Source organism: Jaculus jaculus, chromosome 4 (assembly GCF_020740685.1).
Source record: "Jaculus jaculus isolate mJacJac1 chromosome 4, mJacJac1.mat.Y.cur, whole genome shotgun sequence".
Classification (NCBI taxonomy): domain Eukaryota; kingdom Metazoa; phylum Chordata; class Mammalia; order Rodentia; family Dipodidae; genus Jaculus; species Jaculus jaculus.
In genome coordinates, this window is record NC_059105.1 from 115,606,645 (window position 1) to 115,629,377 (window position 22,733).

Sequence of the window (22,733 nt, forward strand, 5' to 3'; positions counted from 1 at the left end):
TCCAAGAACTCATTAAAAAGAACATTCCATGGACCATGGAAAACAGCCATGGCTGCATCTGTAGGAAACGAAGGCCACGCAAACCCTTTCTAAACCTCATGGGGTTGAATGTGGAATACACATTCTTTTGAAACTAAGATTTGAGGAGAAGGGCTAATATCCCAAAAATATCTTTCTAGCTTAGAACTCTTCCCCTAATGTATTCTGTGCATTGTTTCTTCTACCCTAAACCCTTTAGCCACTAAACATTTATAGTCTATGCTTGATTTAAAAGGGATGCGTAACTGACTATATAATAGGATAATAAAATATAAATAAAAACGATAAATAATGTAAGGAGTCTGGGGAGATGGCTCAGTGATAAAAGTACTTACCTTACCAGCATGAGGATCTGAGTTTAATGACCAGAATCCATGTAAAAATGCCACGTGTATGGGCTGGAAAGGTGGCTTAGCAATTAAGCACTTACCTGTGAAGCCTAAGGACCCCAGTTCAAGGCTTGATTCCTCAGGACCCATGTAAGCCAGATGCACAAGGTGGTGCATGCATCTGGAGTTCATTTGCAGTGTGGCTGGAGGGGCTGGCAAGCCCATTCTCTCTCCCTCTCTCTCGCTGCCTCTTTCTCTCTCTGTCTGTTGCTCTGAAATAAATAAATAAAAATAAAAATAATTTTTAAAAAGGTGTGAGTCACCACACCTGGCTCCTCCCTTAAAAATAAAAAAGCCAGGTGTGGCAATGCACACTTTTAAGGCTAGCAATTAACAGGTCAAGGTAAGAGGATCACTGTGAGGTCAATCAAGGCCATCCTGGGCTACAAAGTGTGTTTCAGGTCCACTTGAGCTAGAGTAAGACTCTGCCTCAAAAGAAAAAAGAAAAACCTACCACAGGTGGTGGCACATATTTATAATTCCAGTGCTGGAGAAGTGGAGACAGGAAGAGTAGATCTCTAACTAACCAGTCTACCTTCACTGATAAGCTCCAAGCCAATGAAAGACCCTGTCTCAAAGGAAGTGGGCTCCTGAGGATTATACCTGCCATTGCACTCTGGCTTATACATGCATGCATGCATGCATGCACACGCACACACACACACACACACACACACACACACACACACACACACACGTGCGCGCATTAAAAATAAAACAAGGGCTGGAGAGATGGTTAAGAGCAGTTAAGGTACTTGCTTGCCAAGCCTAACAACTGGGGTTCAATTCCACAGGACCCATATAAAGCCAGTTGGACGAAGTGGCACATGCATCTGGAGTTTGTTTGCAGGGGCTAGAGGCTCTGGAGTGCCCATTCTCTTTCCCTATCCTCTGTCTGTCTCTCTCCTCTCTTTCTCTCTCTGCTTGCAAATGAATAAATAAAATAAACAATATAAGGTAAGTGCATGCAGTGAGTGAGTATAACCCATCTTATAAACTCAAGTAGGAGCCCCGCGGCATGGTGTCAGCCATACTTCTGTATCTTCTTCCTCCAAGTCACATGTAAGAGCAGTCACTATGCCAGTGCACAAGGAGCTGCTTCAATCAATGTGAATGCTTTTCCTCTTCAACGATTCAGTCAGTTGACTGTGCTGAAACTAAAACTGGAGGCCATTCTAGAACTGAGCAGACACTGCCACATGCCCAGACCATGTGCCGTCAGCAGGCTCCTGCTCAGAGATTCCTTCTCAGTGGGGCTCCTGGCAACTCCCACCCATTCAGGGAGAAAACTGTCCTTTCAGCACAGTGGATTGAGCCTGCTGGGCCTGCACTGCGCCCTTCCGCCAGCTAGGGTGCAGAGAAGACCTGGGCTTTATATCGCTTAGCCATGGACACACCAAAGTGAAGGTGATCCAAGATGAGTGGGAGGAAGACTCAGAAGGCTAAGCTGTGATACAGTCATAGGGTTTTGGAATTTATAGGTCAAAACTCAGAACATGGAGAAGGAAATATGGGTAAGAAAAACAAGAGCTATTTGTTCAATGGGAAAGAACAGAGGGCAGGATGTTAAGATTTCTTGGGCAGAGTCATGACTGGCATTTCTCTCCTTTTTTTCATGAATGACTCATTGGTGTTGAAACATAGCTACTCTCCTAAGTAATTTCCCATGGCCTCCGAGAAGTGGAAGACTGGCTCTCCAACCATCCAGCCAGCCTCGGTTGCCCGGCCCTCCCTCACTTCCCTGGAGCCCCTTATCATCTGCATCTCACATGCTTCCATATTTTGAGTTCAGGGCAGGAAACAGAACCTGATTCAACATTTTGCTAAGTATTATTTTCACCACACTGAATAGTGTCCTTTTTTGATCTGCAACTCACAGCTGGGCTGTGGTTCTCTCAACACACACAGACTGAAAAGCTTCCTCCTGTGTTGATTTCTCAGTGTGAGCTGACCACATGTCTACTTGTACTGGCTTCTTCTCTGTGTGTCACTGACAGCCACTGTTCCGGCTTTGGTGGGCACTGACAGAGCAGAGTGCCTGTGCCCAGCACGTCAGGGAACAAAATGAGAGTATTGTATCCACAGCTCAGGTGGACTTTAAGGAATACTAAAATAAAATAAGATACTCAAAGTCAGATATTCATTTACATTAAAACATACTGACTTAAGAAGCTGAGATTCTTATAAGTAAAATAAAGTTGGTTTTAATGGAGATATATACTTGTTAACTCTTGGGCTTCTTCCTGAAAATGAGATTTGGCGTTACTCACAAAGGCTGATAATTATCTGAAATAAAATAAATGAGAATGTTGGTGTTAGTAAAGGCTGAAACAGGATGATGTCTGGACACTGGATTTTCTAAGCACAAAGAACCTAATTGTTCTCTACATATTCCCATAGAGCTGTGGGATAGTCAAAGCACAGGCCTCCATGTGCATAGGGACCTTGCTGTGGTAGAGCCCCAAGGTATCTTGGAGCCAAGGTCCTAGGATGAGGACAGGAATGGGATCAGCTCCTTCCATTCCTTAGCCTTGGGGACAGAAGAAGAGCAGCTGACAGTGGAGTCTTGCTCCCAGCACAGAAGCCTTATCTGTATTGCTCACTGAGTGGGAGCCAATCTCAGAGCTCTAGTGTCCAAAAGGGAATAATAGCTGTTGTTCATACTGAGTGTGATTTCCAAGATGATGAACTTGGGCCCACCCTGTCCACCTTAAAGAGCTATACCAAAGGCCTTAGTTATTGGACCTGAAGGGCTGGAGTTAGGAATAGATTGAGTTAAAAACAAAATGAAACTTAGTATAGAGTGAGACATCTCTATTTCACCCTTGAAGACTCAGGGACCACTGTGGAAGAGGTGATAAAAGTAATCTAAGAGCCAAAGGAAGGGAGGAGTGTTTTGGAATGCTCTCTTTCAGACACAAAGTGGTCGTGGCATTCATGACCCTACACTGCCTGATACTGCCTATGTAAGATCTACATGACAGGAGGGGTGAAAAGAAGATGTAAAAAATAGAACAGCTGGGCATGGTGCCACACACCTTTAATCCCAGCACTCATGAGGCTGAGGTAGGAGGATTACAAAGAGTTCAAGGCCAGCCTGAGACTGCATAATGAATTCCAGGTCAGCCTGGAGGACTAGAGTGAAACCCTACCTCAAAAAAGCAAAGCAAACCAAACCAAAACAAAACAAAACAAAAAAAAAAAACAAGGAAAAATGAGGGGAAAAGAGCTAGAGAGCTGCTTTCTCAGTGAATCAGATGCCAGCACAAGGGTGAAAGAGACAGACACTGAGGACACTCAATACTCACCAAACCAGAGATCCAGAGGCTCCTGAGTGCCCATCACTGAAGTAGACTTAAACTGCTCCCAGCATGGCTCAGGGAATTTTATGGAAGAGGGGGCAGAAAGACTGTTAGAACCACAAATTGGGACATTTTACACAGAGACATTCCCTCTCCCCTCCATAATGCATGACCCACAATCCCCACTGGGTTAACCTGTATCCACAACGAGGAAGGCCTCTTCAGAAGGGGCAGGGAGGAGGGAAAGGATGGTGCCAACATGTGTTGTTTGCACACAAAATGTGTCCATACCTAATAAAAATGCATAAGAAAAAAATCAGTCTTTGGAAATACTCATAAAGGTCATATCTTTTAAATAGACTATTAAACCACACTCTTAAAATATTAAAAATATTACAATAAACATATCTCCACTTAAACAAAGGACAGGGATGTGTGGAAAGAAAAGGGACTCCGAGGAGGGAGAATCTAGAAGGGGGGACAAAGGAGGATGGTGGGCGTTAAACAAATAAACGGTGTAAACCCAATCCCTTCTGAGAACCTTTCACTCTCTGGATATGTGGTTAGAGTTCTCCTGCTTTGGGACATCCAGGCCTTTGGGGAAGACGTGCGCTCTCCAGGTTGTTTCGACCTCTGTACTATTCCAATGGAACCAAAGGGCCCCACACAGCTGACACTCCAGGTTTAATGTTCTTCACGTGGGCCTCAGAGTACGTGGATCTGTGTTGAGTTCGAGTCTTAGGTGGTCATTTAACTTCTGTTTCTTAATCTTACTCATTTATTAAGTGGGATTAGAATTATATTAGCCTTATTTACCTTGAAGGTTTTTTTTTCAAGGCCTTATGTTGTAAAATTGCATTTATTTATTTTAGCTATTTTTTGAGACAGGTTCTTATGTATCTCAGACTGCCTTGAATTTTGGGTCTTCCTACCTCCAACTCCCAAGTATTGAGATTATAGCCATGTGTTTATCTTAAAGATAAACATTTTAAAACGAATACAGAGAGTTCTCATATGCTCTTTACCCAGTTCTCCTAATATTAACATCTTAAATAATTCTGGCACATTATAAAACTAACAAACCAATATTAGCACATTACTACTAACTAAACTACAGGCTTTATTCAGATTTCACCTGTTTTCCTACTAATGTCTTTTTCTGCTCCAGGACTCAGTTCCAGATTCCACATGGAAGTCAGTCTTCATGTCTGCCTACACCTCTTCTGATCTAGAAGGGCCCCAGTCTTTCTTTCTCTTCTATGTACTGACTGTTTTAAGGAGCACTGGTCATTTACTGTGTCAGCTATCTTTCAAGTTGACTACGCCAAATAGCTTTTTCTTATGACTAGACTAAGGCTGTGGTTTTCTGGGAAGAGGGAAGTGCTTTTCTTATCACCCAGTGGCATGTGCTATGAACATAAACTATTACAGGGGACAATAACCTTACTCCCTTCTTTAAATTTATTTTTGTTTATATATTTGAGAGTGACAGACAAAGAGAAAAAGAGGCAGATAGAGAGAGAATGGGCATGCCAGGGACTCCAGCCACTGCAAATGAACTCCAGATGCATGTGACACCCTGTATATCTGGCATACATGGGTCCTGGGGAATCAAGCCTTGAACCGGGGTCCTTAGGCTTCACAGGCAAGTGCTTAACCACTAAGCTATCTCTCTAGCCTCTTACTCCCTTCTTAAAGAGGGATCTGCCTGGTTTCTCCCCTACAAACTATTTCTTGCTTTGATTAAAAAAGCACATAGAGCCAGGCGTGGTGGCGCACGCCTTTAATCCCAGCACTTGGGAGGCAGAGGTAGGAGGATTGCTGTGAGTTCAAGTCCACCCTGAGACTACATAGTTAATTCCAGGTCAGCCTGGGCTAGAGTGAGACCCTACCTCAAAAACAAACAAACAAACAAAAAAGCACATACACAAAGGGAGAGCAGCTAAGTGTCCTCTCCTGGAGAAAAGTACCTACATATGTTACTGGAAATTCTTTTGTAAGAAGACATGGCTTCACCCTCCTCTTCACTTACCTACATGCTGAATCATTGCTCTGTGTCAGTATGGACTTGAGTTCAATTACTTTCACCATGAGTTATAATAAAATGCTACATTACTTATATATTTGGTTGCTTGAATGGTTCTGGATTTGGCCACCAGGGCCACGTCTAGCCAGCTCCTTTCTGCATCATGTGGGCATACCCCATGTTGCAGGCTTGTTGATTTGTCTGGTACTTTCTTATTTTCTGGCAGTAGAAAATACTGCAGGCTCATGCTGTGTATTAACTGCTCTAGGTCAAGAATTTGCTATTTTCTATGAACTTTTTAAAATTTTTTTTTTTATTTGAGAGTGACAGATACAGAGAAAAAGACAGATAGAGGGAGAGAGAGAGAATGGGCGCGCCAGGGCTTCCAGCCTCTGCAAACAAACTCCAGATGTGTGCACCCCCTTGTGCATCTGGCTAACGTGGGACCTGGGGGACCGAGCCTCGAACCGGGGTCCTTAGGCTTCACAGGCAAGCGCTTAACTGCTAAGCCATCTCTCCAGCCCTCTATGAACTTTTATTGGCAAATGGTATTAGAAAATAATAACTGGTACTGAGGAGATAGCTCAGTCAATAAAGTGCTTTCCTTGCAAGCATGAACACCCGAGTTCAATATCCAGAACCCACATACATGGTTGGTATGTGCTTATAATCCAAGCCCTGGTAACGGAAAGACAGAAGGATCCCTGGGCTCACTGGCCAGCCGGTCTTGCCTAACTGCAAAGTTATAGGCCAGTGAGAGACCTTATCTCAAAAAGACAAGTCAGGGCTGGAGGGATGGCTTAATGGTTAAGTACTTTCCTGCAAAGCCAAAGGACCTCAGTTTGATTCCCCAGAACCCACGTAAGTCAGATACACAAAGTGGCACATGCATCTGGAGTTTGTTTGCAGCAGCTGGAGGCTCTGGTGCACCCATTCTCTCTTTCTCTCTCTATCTGCCTGTCTCTCTCTCGGTCTCAAATAAATAAATAAAAATAAATTTAAAAATTACAAAAACAAAAAAAGTTTTTTAAAGTCAACAGGGCTGGAGAGATGGCTTAGTGGTTAAGGTGCTTGTCTGTAAAACATGAGGACCTAGGTTCAATTCCCCAGTGCTCACATAAGCCAGATGCACATGGTGGTATATGTGTCTGGAGTTTGTTTGCAGTGGCTAGAGGTCCTGGTAAGCCCATTCTCTCTCTCTCTCTCTCTCTCTATCTCTTTCTGTCTCTCTCAAATAAATAAATAAAATACAAATTAAAAAGTGAACAACACATGAGGAATGACACTCAAGGTTGTGTCTACCCTTCATACTTATGCACACACATGTAGCTGCACACACATGAATATGCACACACACTAATATGCACACACATGTAACTGTACACACATGGATACACATGTGCGTATGTGCACACACACACACACAACCAGAACTGGACATGGGGCTGGTTTGTTGTTACTGGTTAGTGTGGATTATTATCAAATAAATTAAATAAAAAGATTTGGAATTAGGAAGGCATGGATTTTTCCTAAGTTTAGGCAAGTTACTTTTTCATTTTGGACCTCAGTTTTCTCATTAATGCACAAGGATAATGAAAGTTGTTCACAGGGTTGTGGGGTCATGTGGAATAATACCAAATAGATTCTATCTTTCTGAAAATACAGATTTTTTAAAAAAAAATCTGTCTTTTTTGGCAAAAATATCAATGATCTGACAAAGCAATAAAGCCAAAAGTTGAGAGAAAATGGAAATCTGGACAAATAAGTAAGTAAATAAGTAAGCATTTCTTCTAAAGGCACGTGCCACTGACAACAGATCTGCCTGATGGTGGGTGTGGAGGGAAAGGAGGTGATAATAGAAAAACATTAAGCAATTTTGCAGGAAATCCTCCCTGGTAGAAGCTGGGATGCTAGAGAAGTGAAGAAATCTTTATTCTTATTTTATATTTATGAGTCTTTGAAGAAACCTGCATTCTGGTTGAGTTGGGTCTCAAACTGAGTGTGCCTTCAGAGGCCTTGAGAAGAAAGTTACTTCAACTTGATCTTCACATAAATCATTTCCAACCACAATGAAGAGCACGCAATAAAAGACAGTGAGATTCATAGCTGGAGCAACACAGAAAAGGAAACAAATCTATAAAGACTTAAAAATTTGTAACTGTTGGGCTGGAGAGATGGTTCAGTGGATAAACACTTGCCACACAATGAGTACCTGAGTTTGGCTCCCCAGGACCCATGTAAAAAGTGGGGCGCTGTGGCAGGTGTCTGTAGTTACAGTGAGATGAGAGGTGGGGGACGGCAGACTCCCCAGAGGCTGTGGGCCAGCTAGTCTGGTAAACACAGGGATGAACACTGAACTTGCCTCAAACATGCACTGTGGATTGTGTGCATGTATGGTCAAAGATTTGCAATTGTTACCTGCAGTTATAAAACAAACCCATTTCAATATATAAAGAGAGGGCTTTAATTACATCTTTGAGGAGTAGAAGCCAAAAGGACCGTATGGGTAGTATGATATGATAAGAAAAAAAGTGAACTAAATAAAAATTGCAACAACTAGAATTGATGGTGTAAGGCATAGATTAACCATCATGCACTTAAAAAAATCAGTGAACGTAAGATGTTGAGGGAAACATCTAGACTGCTCTCAGGAACAGCCATCATCCCGATCTACTCTCTGTTTAGCATCTTTAGTTGACCAAGGGCTCCAGACATGTTAGTGGAGAAAAGCTGCTAATGGTTTGGCAGAAGGCTTGAGATTCTTGCAAAGGGGTGCGGAGAAAGTGGGAAAGAAAGGATTTGTGCCAGCTTCACAACTTTGTCCTTTCTGAGGACACCAGAAAAAGGGCTGAGTGCTCCAAGCTGGAAGTTTAGAAATCTGACAAAGAGGTCTTTAAAATGCCATATCAGCCTGAGCAACTCAGATCTAACCTTAAAGATAAATAGCTAATTACAAAGAGGCTGGCCCCTTCCTGCTTATCTCCTAGGCTACTATGAAAACCTAGTAAGATGATAAGTGTGGAAATTGTGTTGTGCTATAAGAATACAGAAGCTCTTTAACATTTTATATGATGGTTGGTAATTCCTGAACTTTCCTCTGATGGCATGGATTTAAAATATTACCTTCTGTAACATTTTTTTGTTTGTTTTTTGAGGCAACATCTCACTCTCACCCAGGCTTATTGGAACTCCCTCTGTGTCCCAGGTTGGCTTTGAACTCATGGCAGTCCCCCTTCTTCAGTCTCCCGAGTGCTTGGATTAAAGACATGTACCACTATGCCCAGCTCTCTCTCTCTCTCTCTTTTAATTAAAAATTGGTTACCTTCCTTATTCCCAAGGTGTAAATTCACTTTGTAAAATGTATCCTCCAAAGATAGCTGCCTCCTGTTCTTTGTTTCTCAAATGTGTCACAAAATTGATGTGTTAAAAACTTAATCCCAGGCTGGAGAGATGGCTTAGCAGTTAAGCGCTTGCCTGTGAAGCCTAAGGACCCCGGTTCGAGGCTCGGTTCCCCAGGTCCCACGTTAGCCAGATGCACAAGGGGGCGCACGCGTCTGGAGTTCGTTTGCAGAGGCTGGAAGCCCTGGCGCGCCCATTCTCTCTCTCTCCCTCTATCTGTCTTTCTCTCTGTGTCTGTCATTCTCAAATAAATAACTAAATTAAAAAAAAAAGAATAGCTACATTTCACAACTCATCTCTTTAAAGAAACAAAAGAAAATAAAAAAAAAATTAAAAAACAAAAAAACTTAATCCCGGGCTAGAGAGATGGTTTAGTGGTTAAGGCACTCATGTTTTAATCTCCAGGTCTCATATAAGCCAGATGCACAGTGACATAAGCATGCAATATCACACACGTGCACAAGAGGCATATGCATCTGGAGTTCATTTGCAGAGGTGGAAGGCCCTAGTACACACATTCTCTCTTCTCTCTCTCTCTCTCAAAATAAATAATAAAAAAAAACTTGGGCTGGAGGGATGGCTTAGCAGTTGAGGCATTTGTCTGCAAAGCCAAAGGACCCAGGTTCAATTCCCCAGGACCCACGTTAGCCAGATGCACAAGGGGGCACACGCATCGGGAGTTCATTTACAGTGGCTGGAGGTCCTGGCGTGCCCATTCTCTCTCTGTGTGTCTCTCTCTCTTTCTCTGTCAAACAAAATACATAAATAAATAAACAAATAAATAAATAAATTTATAAATCTTAATCCCCAATGCAAAGGTGTTGAAGGTAGGGTTGAATAAGTGATGATTACTATTCATGAGTGGATTAATGTTATCTTGGGAGTGAGTTGTCATTAAAGTGGGCTTTTTAAAAAATATATTTTATTTTTATTTATTTATTTGAGAGTGACAGACAGAGAAATAGGCAGAGAGAGAGAGAGAGAGAGAGAAAACAAGCCAGCGCCAGGGCCTCCAGCCACTGCCAACGAACTCCAGACACGTGTGCCCCCTTGTGCATCTGGCTAACGTGGGTCCTGGGGAGCTGAGCCTCAAAACGGGATCTTTAGGCTTCACAGGCAAGGGCTTAACCACTAAGCCATCTCTCCAGCCCAAAGTGGGCTTGTTTTTAAAAGTGAGTTTCTCTCTCTCTTTTTCCCTACCTCCTTTCCTCTCTGTTTCCCGCTCTCCCTCTTGCCTTTCCACTTTTTGCAATGGGTTGATGCAGCATGAAAGAAACTCATCAGATGCTACTGGATTTTAGACTTTTCAGTCTCCAGAACCATAAGAGATAAATCTCTGTTATATCAAGATCACCCAGTCTGTTGTATTCAGCTTTAGAAACATGAAATGTCCAGGATACTTTCCTTATATGTACATGTCACTTCTCACATTGGCAGGTGAATTTTCCTCTCCAGCACTGACTCTGCACTGCTATTGTGACTTCATCTGACAAATGGAATCTGGCAGAATTAACACTAAGCTAACTTTGGATCTAGTATTTAAAATTGCTTGCATCAGCTTGGTATGTTGGTACACCTGTGATCCCAGCACTCAGGAGGCTGAGTCAGGAGGATTGTTGCAAGTTTGAGATCAGTCTGGGCTACACAGTCAGTGAGTTCAAGGCTAGACTGGGAAGCGTTGGTTTTTTATAAAAACATGCTCACATGAGCGGAGCCTGGGTAGATGTGCCTGAAGTCCCCACTGCTTGCGAGACTGAAGAGAGGATCATCTGAGTTCAGGAATTCAAGACCAGCCTGGGCAACACAGTGAGATCCCATGTCAACAAAGAAAAAGAAACAAAGCTAAAATGCAAAACCTGAAAGCCACACACCTTCCGCTCTCCTTCACGGACTCCAACTATCATGTACAACACACGCCCACCCTAAGGGACTACACTGTGAGGAAGCCCGGGCAAGGCAACACGGACAGAAACAGCTATCTGGCAGTCCCAGCTATTCCTGTCTTTCAGGTGGCACACCAGCTTGAAGTGAAGAACTTTCTCGAATACTTGGCTCCAGCATACAACTAGCAGAATGAACTACCTGAGCCCTGTCCAGATTGAAGAACTGTGAAAAATCATAATTTTAAAATTTTCAACCATAAACTTGAGATCATTGTATGTACTTTTTAAAAAATTTATTTATTTATTTATTTATTTGAGAGCGACAGACACAGAGAGAAAGACAGATAGAGGGAGAGAGAGAGAATGGGCGCGCCAGGGCTTCCAGCCTCTGCAAACGAACTCCAGACGCGTGCGCCCCCTTGTGCATCTGGCTAACGTGGGACCTGGGGAATCGAGCCTCGAACCGGGGTCCTTAGGCTTCACAGGCAAGTGCTTAACCGCTAAGCCATCTCTCCAGCCCAATTGTATGTACTTTTCTCTGTAAGTTCACTCTTCCTGAAAAGGCGAAAGACCTTTTCAGGTTTTTCAGAATCCAGTTCCTATAGACTTCTCCAGATTTTTTTTTTTTTTTAATCACTTAAGACTTTAGCTGAATTAGACTTTTCACTGCTTCTTAACATCTGTGTGCAAAGTGGCCCATTTCCATGGTCTTGCCTTACTTTGTAATCCCTGACTGAAGATTCAGTGCATTTCCCCTGCCTCAATTGCATCTCTACTGTCCCTTTGTGTCTGTGTCATTACTCTTCAAGTTCTGGCTCAAAATAACATTCACTTCAGACATATATTCCCTCTGACTCTGGCCTGATGCTTATGACCAAGTTCATTGGATGTCTCCACTATTCCCCAGGAGGACACCTGGGTTTTAAGTCAGTCTTCTGTCTCCGCAGAGTTGTGGGCTCCTCTGAACGCTGAGGCTTAAGTGTCTACCTGCTTGTGCTGCAGCCGAGGGCAGATGCAATACAACACGTTCGGCCAACTGGTGTTTATGCTCTTTTATATTCTTGCCTTACAGTAACATTTTGGAACTCATTTTCAGGTGCTCAATAGCCAGTGAGTTCTATTGTTACCACTGACAAAAATACCACAGGTCTTGTCTTTCTTTTTAAATTTTTTTTTTGTTCATTTTTATTTATTTACTTGAGAGTGACAGAGAGAGAAAGAGGCAGATAGAGAGAGACAGAGAATGGGCACACCAGGGCTTCCAGCCCCTGCAAACGAACTCCAGACACGTGCGCCCCCTTGTGCATCTGGCTAACGTAGGTCCTGGAGAATCGAGCCTTGAACCGGGGTCCTTAGGCTTCATAGGCAAGTGCTGAACCACTAAGCCATCTCTCCAGCCCTTGTCTTTCTTCTGAATATGAAGAATGAGTCAATATCCTTCAGAAGTAGAAAAATTATTAATGCCCTTTTTTTTGTGCCAAGACAAGGAAAACACATGTTCCCTTCTCTGCTTTTCATGTCAGGAAGTTCATGTACAGTGAGTCATTCCTTGTCCCCGAAAGTCAGGTAATACGATCATGACAGGCAATGAAAACATGTGCGTCAAGTCCCAGAGGCATAAAGTCAAAGGGTGGAAACTGGTAAAAGATTGGCAGGACTGTTTTCTAAGAAAGCAAAGAGCCAAAGACCGATGCGCACAGGGTTTCTTTTGCGCACCAGAGACCCTTCCCTGACTCCTGGTCTCCTTGCTGGCCGCAAGACTCGGGTATTTGTGTTCTAAGTACCAGGCCTGCTCCTGGAACACCAGGCTGGTGCCATACAACAGACAAAACTAAGGGGTGGAGGGAGACAAGGGAAGAGATGGACAAATAGTTAGAAAAGTGCAGAATTTATGGAGGCAAAAAGAAATAACATCACTTTACCTTTCATAATTTTTTAATGTAAACTGCTCATTTTTCAGATTTGCAGGGTGTACTTTATTTTTTAAACCCTTTTGTGAAACATTGAAAGCCAAAAGTAAGTGGAGTAAGTAGGTTCATGAACTTCTCTATGTCAATCTCTCCTTCATTCAAGAAATATTAGCTCATTACTGACCTTATTCCATATGTAGCCTCACCCTATCCACCCCAGCTAGGGCTGCTTAAAAGTCCATACAGAATCTCTCTCTTTCATTCAAGAAATAGTGACTCATTGCCAATCTTATTCCACATGTAGCCTCACCCTATTCACCCTTGCTAGGCTGCTTAAAAGTCCATAGGCAATATAGTTAAAAGTATGTATAGCTCTGTTTGCTTCCTTTCTCTTATTTAAAATATTCTAAATATATATTCTCAATGATGTCATCTTGAGATTTTCCATCAAGCATGCTTTCATAAAAATAGCTTTCCTCATTTACATTTTGCTTCACTGTGTTTTTCCTGTTACATTTCTGAAATCTGCTCCCGTGACATCATGGGTGCATACCAAGCAATAGCAAACAAGTTTTCTATAGGAAGAAGTGACTTTTTATTTAATTACTTACTCATTTAATTTTTCATAGTCTATAATCCCAAACAACACAAAAGCAGGAAACACTGTATGATGACCTTAATGTTGCTAATTCCAAGGTCTATGATCACCTGCCCCTTGCCTTCATGTTTCATTTCCACTCCCACGTCTCCTCCTGTGACACTGTGACATAAATCCTAGCCCTGCCACTTCATCCGCAAACACCCCAGTGCATACCCATAAAAATCTATAGAGAAGATAGTCTCAACTTGATGACATAGCTCAGTGGTAGAGTGCTTCTCTAGCATGTGCAGGGCCCTGGGCTTCATCCCTGGCCCGGAAAAAACATGTAGATATTAGTCTGAAGTTCAAGCCACAATATCAACAACCAAACAAAACTTTCTTCTTCAGAGTCTAATGGAGACAAACTGCCTTCAATGGAGCATCAGACCTAGAAGTCATAGGAGTCAGAGTCATGAAGACAATGCAGTTTCTTATTTCCTTCCTGTAAGTTCTAGGATTTCAAATGTTAAAGATATGTGGAGGTGAGTTAATTTGGGTTAACTAAGGTCACAAGGCTGGGACCCACAAGACAGTATTTGTAAGGAGATGGGGATCAGAGCTGATACACCTGCTGTGCTTGCCATGTGATGTTCTCTGCCATGTTATGATCGAGCAAGAAGTATGCTGAGCAGATACCAATGTCATATGCTTGGACTTTCTGGCCTCTAGAACCACGAAATGTCAAATAAACTATCCAATCTAATGCAATTTTTTTAGAGCAACACAAAATGATCTAAGATAGATTCCATTTACACAAACTATGTATATAGGTAAATATCCCAGATATATCCTGGGAAAGAGAAGAGAACACGAGAGGAGACAGAGGACACCTATCAGAATCCTCATCCTGAACAACCCTGAATATGCTTATTCGGCCTTTTATCCAGTCTTATCCATTCAAACCAAAGCCCTACTGATCCCAGTGTGTGCCTGCCCATGCTGTTCCCAGGCTTGGCTCCCCATTGCAGGTTCTAGCCAGACTCACATCATGCTTCCTGACCATGTCTTTTCTTCACTTTGGACTCTTAAGCTGACTTCCTGTTGATATTTGTGGATCTTTGTAACTGATGGACAGAAACACTTTTCTGCCTTAAAACTTTTGTTTTTATTCATCAGTACAGTGTAGACTCCCCAGAGGTTGGTTTCTTTGTTTGCCATGGCAAAAACATAAGTCCTGGTTCTTGGTGGCTAAAGGAAGACCACATTTAGGTACAGAAACCAAGAGCCCAGCCCCAGTGTTCCAAATAAAACTTTCCTTCTGTGTTTAGCTCTTCACTGGGTTGCACCACTGGAAGAACTATTTGCACTGAACTGCTGCTTTATGCTTTATGTGAAATAGGAGGCTATGAGGGAACTCTGTGAAGTGAGGGATCTTATCCTGCTCAGCTCTGTGTGTGTAGGAGCAAAGGAACCAACACACTACAAGAGACTGGCTGAAATCCTATCTCCTGTAACTCATGGTACTAATAACTTCTGCTGTCGAAGGAAAAAATCATGAGTCTACAAGAGTCCAGATACCAGCCCTTTAAATTTTAGATATTTATGGAGGTAATCAACTGCCCTGTCATTGGATGTGAGGCCTGCTCAATAGGAGGGAATCCATGCCTGATACTGAAAACCTAGTCAAAAGCCTATGGCTGCGGAGGTCCTATGCCCTAGGAGGGAAGCTACTACTCTTGTTCAGCTAAATGGATACAGTATGCCCACCAAACTGCCCTTTAAATATTTATGTTTGGTAGAACACATGGAGCAGCGAGACAACCAGAGCAGCTGCGGCTCCCTCCCCTCCCCCACTGCCTGAGCCCAGCTCCAGCAAACACAGCAGCGGCCCGGGACCCGGCCACGCCAACTTGGGCTGACAGCGGGACCCAAGCAGGAGCAGAGTTCGGCAGCAACTTCAGCGACTCCAGCACCGGTACCAGCGGCCCCAGCAGCAGCAGACCGAGGAGCGGCAGCGGCGGCAGATCCCGCAGCAGCGGCTTCGGGGGGAGCAGCGGCGGTGGTCACGGCAACGGCAGCTTCAGCAGTGGTGGTGGCTCCGGTGGTGGCAGCTATAGGAGCAGCAGAGGCAGCAGCAGTGGCTCGGTTTGCCCCGTAGGAAAAGCAAGTGCCCAGCTCCAGAAATCAGAACAGCAGCCCGACGACCCAGGCAGCAACTTGACTGAGACCAAAATCACCCAAGGTAACTGGGATTGCACCAGGGAAGGGTCTCACTGGTCACAAGCTGACTTGGATCCCTCAACAGACCAGAAATCTAAACCTCTTTGTTGATAGAAGATCTGGTCATTATAATAACTACTCTTGCATACATACTTGGGACTGTTTTTGATTGAATGTGTACAGTGTTTAGTTAAATTTTAGAATCTACCTGTATTTTATTCCACTCAGCCTGCTTAAATACTCCTATAGCAGGGAATCTCAACCCCTAAGAACATCTTTGTAGATACTCTGAGAGTCTTAAGAGCCGCACCTAATACCTTAAGGTCCTACCCTGAAAATATATTACATCAAATCAATTGATACAGCTAAGAATACACAGCTAGCTAGAAAATCCAAGCATAAACTTAATCCAAGATGCAAAAATATATACATTATAACACAAGAAACACTAAAAAGCAAGATGATATAAATCCACCTAAAAGTATTAATGCATCAGAAATGTCCTCCAGAGAGAAAGAGTTAGAGGAAATGCCTGAGAAAGAGTTCAAAAGAATAATTATAAATATGTTCCAAGAGGTCAAAGAACACATGAAAACAATCAAGGAAGAAATCAAAGAGGAAATCAAAGAGGAAATCAAAGGAATCAAAGAAGAGGCAGGACACCAATTTAATGAAATAAAGAAGGCAATACAAGACATAAATAGGGAAATAGAAATAATAAAGAAAAACCAGTCAGAATTACTAGCAATGAAGAACACAGTTAATGAAATAAAAAACTCTGTAGAAAATCTCACCAGTAGGATGGATGAGGGAGAGGACAGAATATCTAAGCTAGAAGATCAGGTGGCAGACCTAATGCAGTCCAACAAAGAGAAAGACAAACTTATAGAAAAGTATGAGTGGGAATTTCAAGATATTAGGGACACTATGAAAAGATCCAATATAAGAATTCAGGGCATAGTAGAAGGAGAAGAACTCCACTCCAGAGGCATAGTAGGCATCTTCAACAAAATCATAGAGGAAAATTTCCCCCAAATTGGGAAAGAGGTGCCAATACAGATACAGGAAGCCTTTAGAACCCCAGCCAGACAAAACCCAGAAAGAACCTCCCCTCGCCATATTATAATCAAACTTCCAAACACACAAACCAAAGAAAAATTATTGAAAGCAGTTAGAGAGAAAAATCAAGTTACCTACAAAAGCAAGCCCATCAGGATTACAGCAGATTATTCAACACAAACTTTTAAAGCCAGAAGGGCTTGGAGTGATATATTCCAAGTTCTGAAAGATAACAACTGTCAACCAAGGTTACTTTATCCTGCAAAGTTATCCATTCAAATAGATGGAGAAATAAAGACATTCCATGACAAAAGCAGGTTAAAGGAGTATCTGAAGACAAAACCAGCTCTACAGAAAATACTTGATAGAATCCTCCATGCTGAACAAAAGGAAAAGCACACATATAAGGAACCTAGAAAAAACAAGCTATACTCAAATACCAGTTAACAGAAGAGAGCACAGGTAGAACCAGTAACACACACACACACACACACACAAATGGCAAACATAAATACACACCTTTCAATAATATCTCTTAATATCAACGGTCTCAATGCCCCAACGAAAAGACATAGATTTGCAGACTGGGTTAAAAAGCAGGATCCTACAATTTGTTGTCTCCAAGAAACTCACCTTTCTACAAAGGATAGACACTATATTAGGGTGAAAGGTTGGAAGACGGTGTTTCAAGCAAATGGGCCTAGAAAACAAGCAGGGGTTGCTATCCTAATATCAGACAGGGTAGACTTTAGTCCGACGTTAGTCAAGAAAGATAAGGAAGGTCACTTTATATTGATTAAGGGCACACTCCAACAGGAGGACAGTACAATCCTAAACATATATGCACCTAACATGGGGGCTCCCAAATTCGTCAAACAAACACTATTAGAACTAAGGTCACAGATAACACCAAACACAGTGGTGGTGGGTGACTTTAACACCCCACTCTCATCAATTGACAGGTCATCCAGGGAAAGAATAAACAGAGAGGCATCTGGACTAAATGAGGTCATAGAAGGAATGGACCTAACAGATATATACAGGACATTTCATCCAAAGGCTGCAGAATATACATTCTTTTCAGCAGCACATGGAACATTCTCTAAAATAGACCATATATTAGGACACAAAGCAAATCTTAACAAATTCAGGAAAATTGAAATAATTCCTTGCATTCTATCTGACCACAATGGAATTAAACTACAAATCAGTAGCAAGAAAGGCTATAGAGCATACACAAAATCATGGAAACTAAACAATACACTACTAAATGATGAGTGGGTCAATGAAGAAATCAAAAAGGAAATCAAAAAATTTATAGAGTCAAATGATAATGAGAACACAACATACCAAAATCTCTGGGACACAATGAAGGCAGTTCTAAGAGGTAAATTTATAGCCTTAAGTGCCTATATTAAGAAATTAGAAAGGTCGCAAGTAAACGACCTACTGCTTTGCCTTAAAGCCTTGGAAAAAGAAGAACAAGGCAAACCAGAAATTAGTAGACGGGAAGAAATAATAAAGATTAGGGCAGAAATTAATGAAATAGAAACAAAAAGAACAATCCAAAGAATTAATGAAACAAAGAGTTGGTTCTTTGAAAGGATAAACAAGATTGATAAACCCTTAGCAAATCTGACCAAAAGAAAGAGAGAAGAGACACAAATTAATAAAATCAGAGATGAACAAGGCAACATCACAACAGATTCCAGAGAAATTCAAAAAATCATAGGGACATACTACAAAAGCATATACTTCACAAAGTATGAAAATCTGAAAGAAATGGATGATTTCCTTGATCTATATGACCTACCTAAATTAAATCAAAATGAGATTAATCACTTAAATAGACCTATAACAAACATGGAGATCCGAACAGTTATCAATATCTCCCAACTAAAAAAAGCCCAGGCCCGGATGGATTCACTGCTGAATTTTACCAGACTTTTAAGGAAGAGCTAACACCATTGCTTCTTAAGCTTTTCCAGGAAATAGAAAAAGAAGGAATTCTACCAAACTCCTTCTATGAGGCCAGCATCACCCTGATACCAAAACCAGGCAAAGATAGAACAAAAAAAGAAAATTACAGACCAATCTCCCTCATGAACATAGATGCAAAAATTCTCAACAAAATATTGGCAAACAGAATACAAGAGTATATCAAAAAGATCATTCACCCTGACCAAGTAGGCTTTATCCCAGAGATGCAGGGATGGTTCAATATACGCAAATCTATAAATGTAATACATTACATAAACAGGTTGAAGGACAAAAATCACATGATCATCTCATTAGATGCAGAGAAAGCATTTGACAAAATCCAACATCCCTTCATGATAAAAGTCCTACAGAGACTGGGAATAGAAGGAACATATCTCAATATAATAAAGGCTATTTATGACAAGCCTACAGCCAACATATTACTAAATGGGGAAAAACTGGAAGCTTTTCCACTAAAATCAGGAACAAGACAAGGGTGTCCACTGTCCCCACTTTTATTTAATATAGTTTTGGAAGTCTTAGCCATAGCAATAAGGCAAGAGACACACATAAAAGGGATACAAATTGGAAAGGAAGAGATCAAGTTATCATTATTTGCAGATGACATGATTCTATACATAAAGGACCCTAGAGACTCTACTAGCAAGCTGTTAGAGCTGATCAAAACCTACAGCAATGTAGCAGGATACAAAATAAATACACAGAAATCAGTAGCCTTCATATATGCTAACAACAAACACACAGAGGATGAAATCAGAGAATCACTCCCATTCACAATTGCATCAAAAAAAATAAAATACCTTGGAATAAACCTAACCAAGGAAGTAAAGAATCTATACAATGAGAACTTTAAAACACTCAAGCGAGAAATTGCAGAAGACACTAGAAAGTGGAGAAACATCCCTTGTTCCTGGATTGGAAGAATCAATATTGTGAAAATGGCAATCTTACCTAAAGCAATCTACACATTTAATGCAATCCCTATCAAAATTACAAAGGCTTTCTTCATGGAAATAGAAAAAACAATCCAAAAATTCATTTGGAATCACAAAAAACCTCGAATATCTAAAATAATACTGAGCAACAAAAAAGAGGCTGGTGGTATCACCATACCTGATTTTAACCTATACTACAGAGCCATAGTAACAAAAACAGCATGGTACTGGCACAAAAACAGACATGTAGATCAGTGGAACAGAATAGAGGACCCAGATGTAAGCCCAAGTAGCTATAGCCACCTGATATTCGATAAAAATGCCAAAAATTCTCATTGGAGAAGAGACAGCCTCTTCAGCAAATGGTGTTTTGAAAACTGGATAAATATCTGCAGAAGGATGAAAATAGATTCTTCTCTCTCGCCATGCACAAGAATTAAGTCCAAATGGATTAAAGACCTTAACATCAGACCGGAAACTTTGAAACTGCTAGAGGAAAAAGTAGGGGAAACCCTTCAACATATTGGTCTTGGCAAAGACTTTCTGAATACAACCCCAATTGCTCAGGCAATAAAACCACAGATTAATTGCTGGGACCTAATGAAATTACAAAGATTTTGCACCGCAAAGGACACATTGAAAAAAGCAAAGAGGCAACCTACAGAATGGGAAAAAATCTTCGCCAGCTATATATCTGATAGAGGATTAATATCTAGGATATACAAAGAACTCAAAAAGTTAAATAATAAGGAATCAAACAAGCCAATCAAAACATGGGCTATGGAGCTAAATAGAGAGTTCTCAAAGGAAGAAATAAGAATGGCATATAAGCATCTAAAAAAATGTTCTACGTCACTAGTCATCAGGGAAATGCAGATTAAAACTACATTGAGATTCCATCTCACTCCTGTCAGATTGGCCACCATCATGAAAACAAATGATCATAAATGTTGGTGGGGATGTGGAAAAAAAGGAACCCTTCTTCACTGCTGGTGGGAATGCAATCTGGTCCAGCCATTGTGGAAAACAGTGTGGAGGTTCCTAAAACAGCTAGAGATTGATTTACCATATGACCCAGCTATAGCGCTCCTAGGCATATATCCAAAGGACTCATCTCATTTCCTTAGAAGTACATGCTCAACCATGTTTATTGCTGCTCAATTTATAATAGCTGGGAAATGGAACCAGCCTAGATGTCCCTCAACAGATGAGTGGATAATGAAGATGTGGTACATTTATACAATGGAGTTCTACTCAGCGGTAAGGAAAAATGAAGTTATGAAATTTGCAGAAAAATGGATGGACCTGGAAAGTATTATACTAAGTCAGGTAACCCAGGCCCAGAAAGCCAAGCGCCACATGTTCTCTCTCATATGTGGATCCTAGCTACAGATGACTGGGCTTCTGAGTGAGAATGAAAATACTTAGTAGCAGAGGCCAGTAAGTTGAAAAGGAGACATAAAGGGTGGAGAAAGGAAGGGAGGAGGATACTCAATAGGTTGATATTGTATATATGTAATTACAATGATTGTAATGGGGAGGTAATATGATGGAGAATGGAATTTCAAACGGGAAAGTGTGGGGGTGGGGAGGGAGGGAATTACCATGGGATATATTTTATAATCATGGAAAATGTTAATAAAAATTAAAAATAAAATAAAAATAAAAAAAAATAAATATTTATGTTTGTGACCATATATTAATCCTGCCCTTATTTTTGGTTAGAAAAGCTTTTCTTTTCAGATGGTGGTGACCACTATGGAGACTGAAACCTCCTCAAAGTACTGAGAAGAAGGGACAGTGGAGTTCAGCACTGGGATCAACTCTATTGTACACTTCAAGGGTTGGGAATCATTGCAGAAGAGGTGGTGGGAGGAATGTAAGAGCCAAATGGTGGGGAACAATATCTTTCAAATACAAAGTGGTGGTTGCATTTATGACCTCATAATGGCTGTCACTACCTGCGCAAGACCTGCATAATAATGAGGGCAGAAAATAATATCAAGGGCTAGAAGATGGCTTAATGATTAAGGTGTTTGCCTGCAAAGCCAAAGGACACCAGTTCAATTCCCCAGGACCCACATAAGCTAGAAGCACAAGGTGGCACATGCGTCTGGAGTTCATTTGCAGTGGCTGGAGTGCCCATTCTCTCTCAGTCTCTCTCTCTCTCTCAAATAAAAAAATAAAATGACATCAAAATAGAAGAGGTAACTAGTTGGAAAGAAGCAAGGTAATGGGAGAGGATTATGATCACTGTATATATGTATGGAGACTGTTAATAAAATGTTTAAACTTTTTTAAGATTAATTTTTATTTATTAGAGACAGAAGGAGAGACAGAGGGAGAGAGAGAGAGAGAGAATGAATGGGCACACCAGGGCCTCTAGCCACAGCAAACAAACTCCAGATACATGCGCCACCATGTGCATCTGGCTTACGTGGGACCTGGAGAACCAAACCTGGGTCCTTAGGCTTTGCAGGCATGTGCCTTAACTGCTAAGCAATTTTTCCAGCCCCAAATGTTTAAACTTAAAAACAAAAAAACGTTTTGACATCTCCACCTATTCTTTATTTAAGATAACCAGCCTTCACATATTGGCACTTTCCTCTTAACACACAAGCTTAGATATTGTGCCCCTTTGAATATGATGGATTCTTCTACATTTGATTCTTTTCCTCAAGGTATCTGAAAGAAATAAATGCAGGGCTGGATAGATGGCTTAGTGGTTAAGACACTGGCCTGTTAAGCCAAAGGATCCAGGTTGAATTCCCCAGGACCTGCATAAGCCAGATGCACAAGGTGGCACTTGCATCTGGAGTTCGTTTGCAGTGGTTGAAGGCCCTGGTGTGTCCAGTCTCTCTCTCTCTCAAATAAATAAAATTAAATTTCAAAAAGAGAAAGAAATGCAGAACTTAATTGCTGGCTTACCTCATGGCCTCTGCAGCGGCACTGCTGTCCCGAGTTGGGATTCTGTGCTTTATATGCAAAGG

General features: G+C 41.5%; 1 protein-coding gene across 1 annotated transcript in view; it reads right to left on the minus strand.

The window, feature by feature from the left end:
• The window catches only part of Acoxl (acyl-CoA oxidase like), a 396,521-nt gene that overhangs the window by 19,977 nt on the left and 353,811 nt on the right, over positions 1–22,733 (minus strand). The window contains 1 exon segment of the mRNA XM_045148384.1: positions 12,762–12,869. Coding sequence (XP_045004319.1) covers positions 12,762–12,869 — 108 coding nt within the window.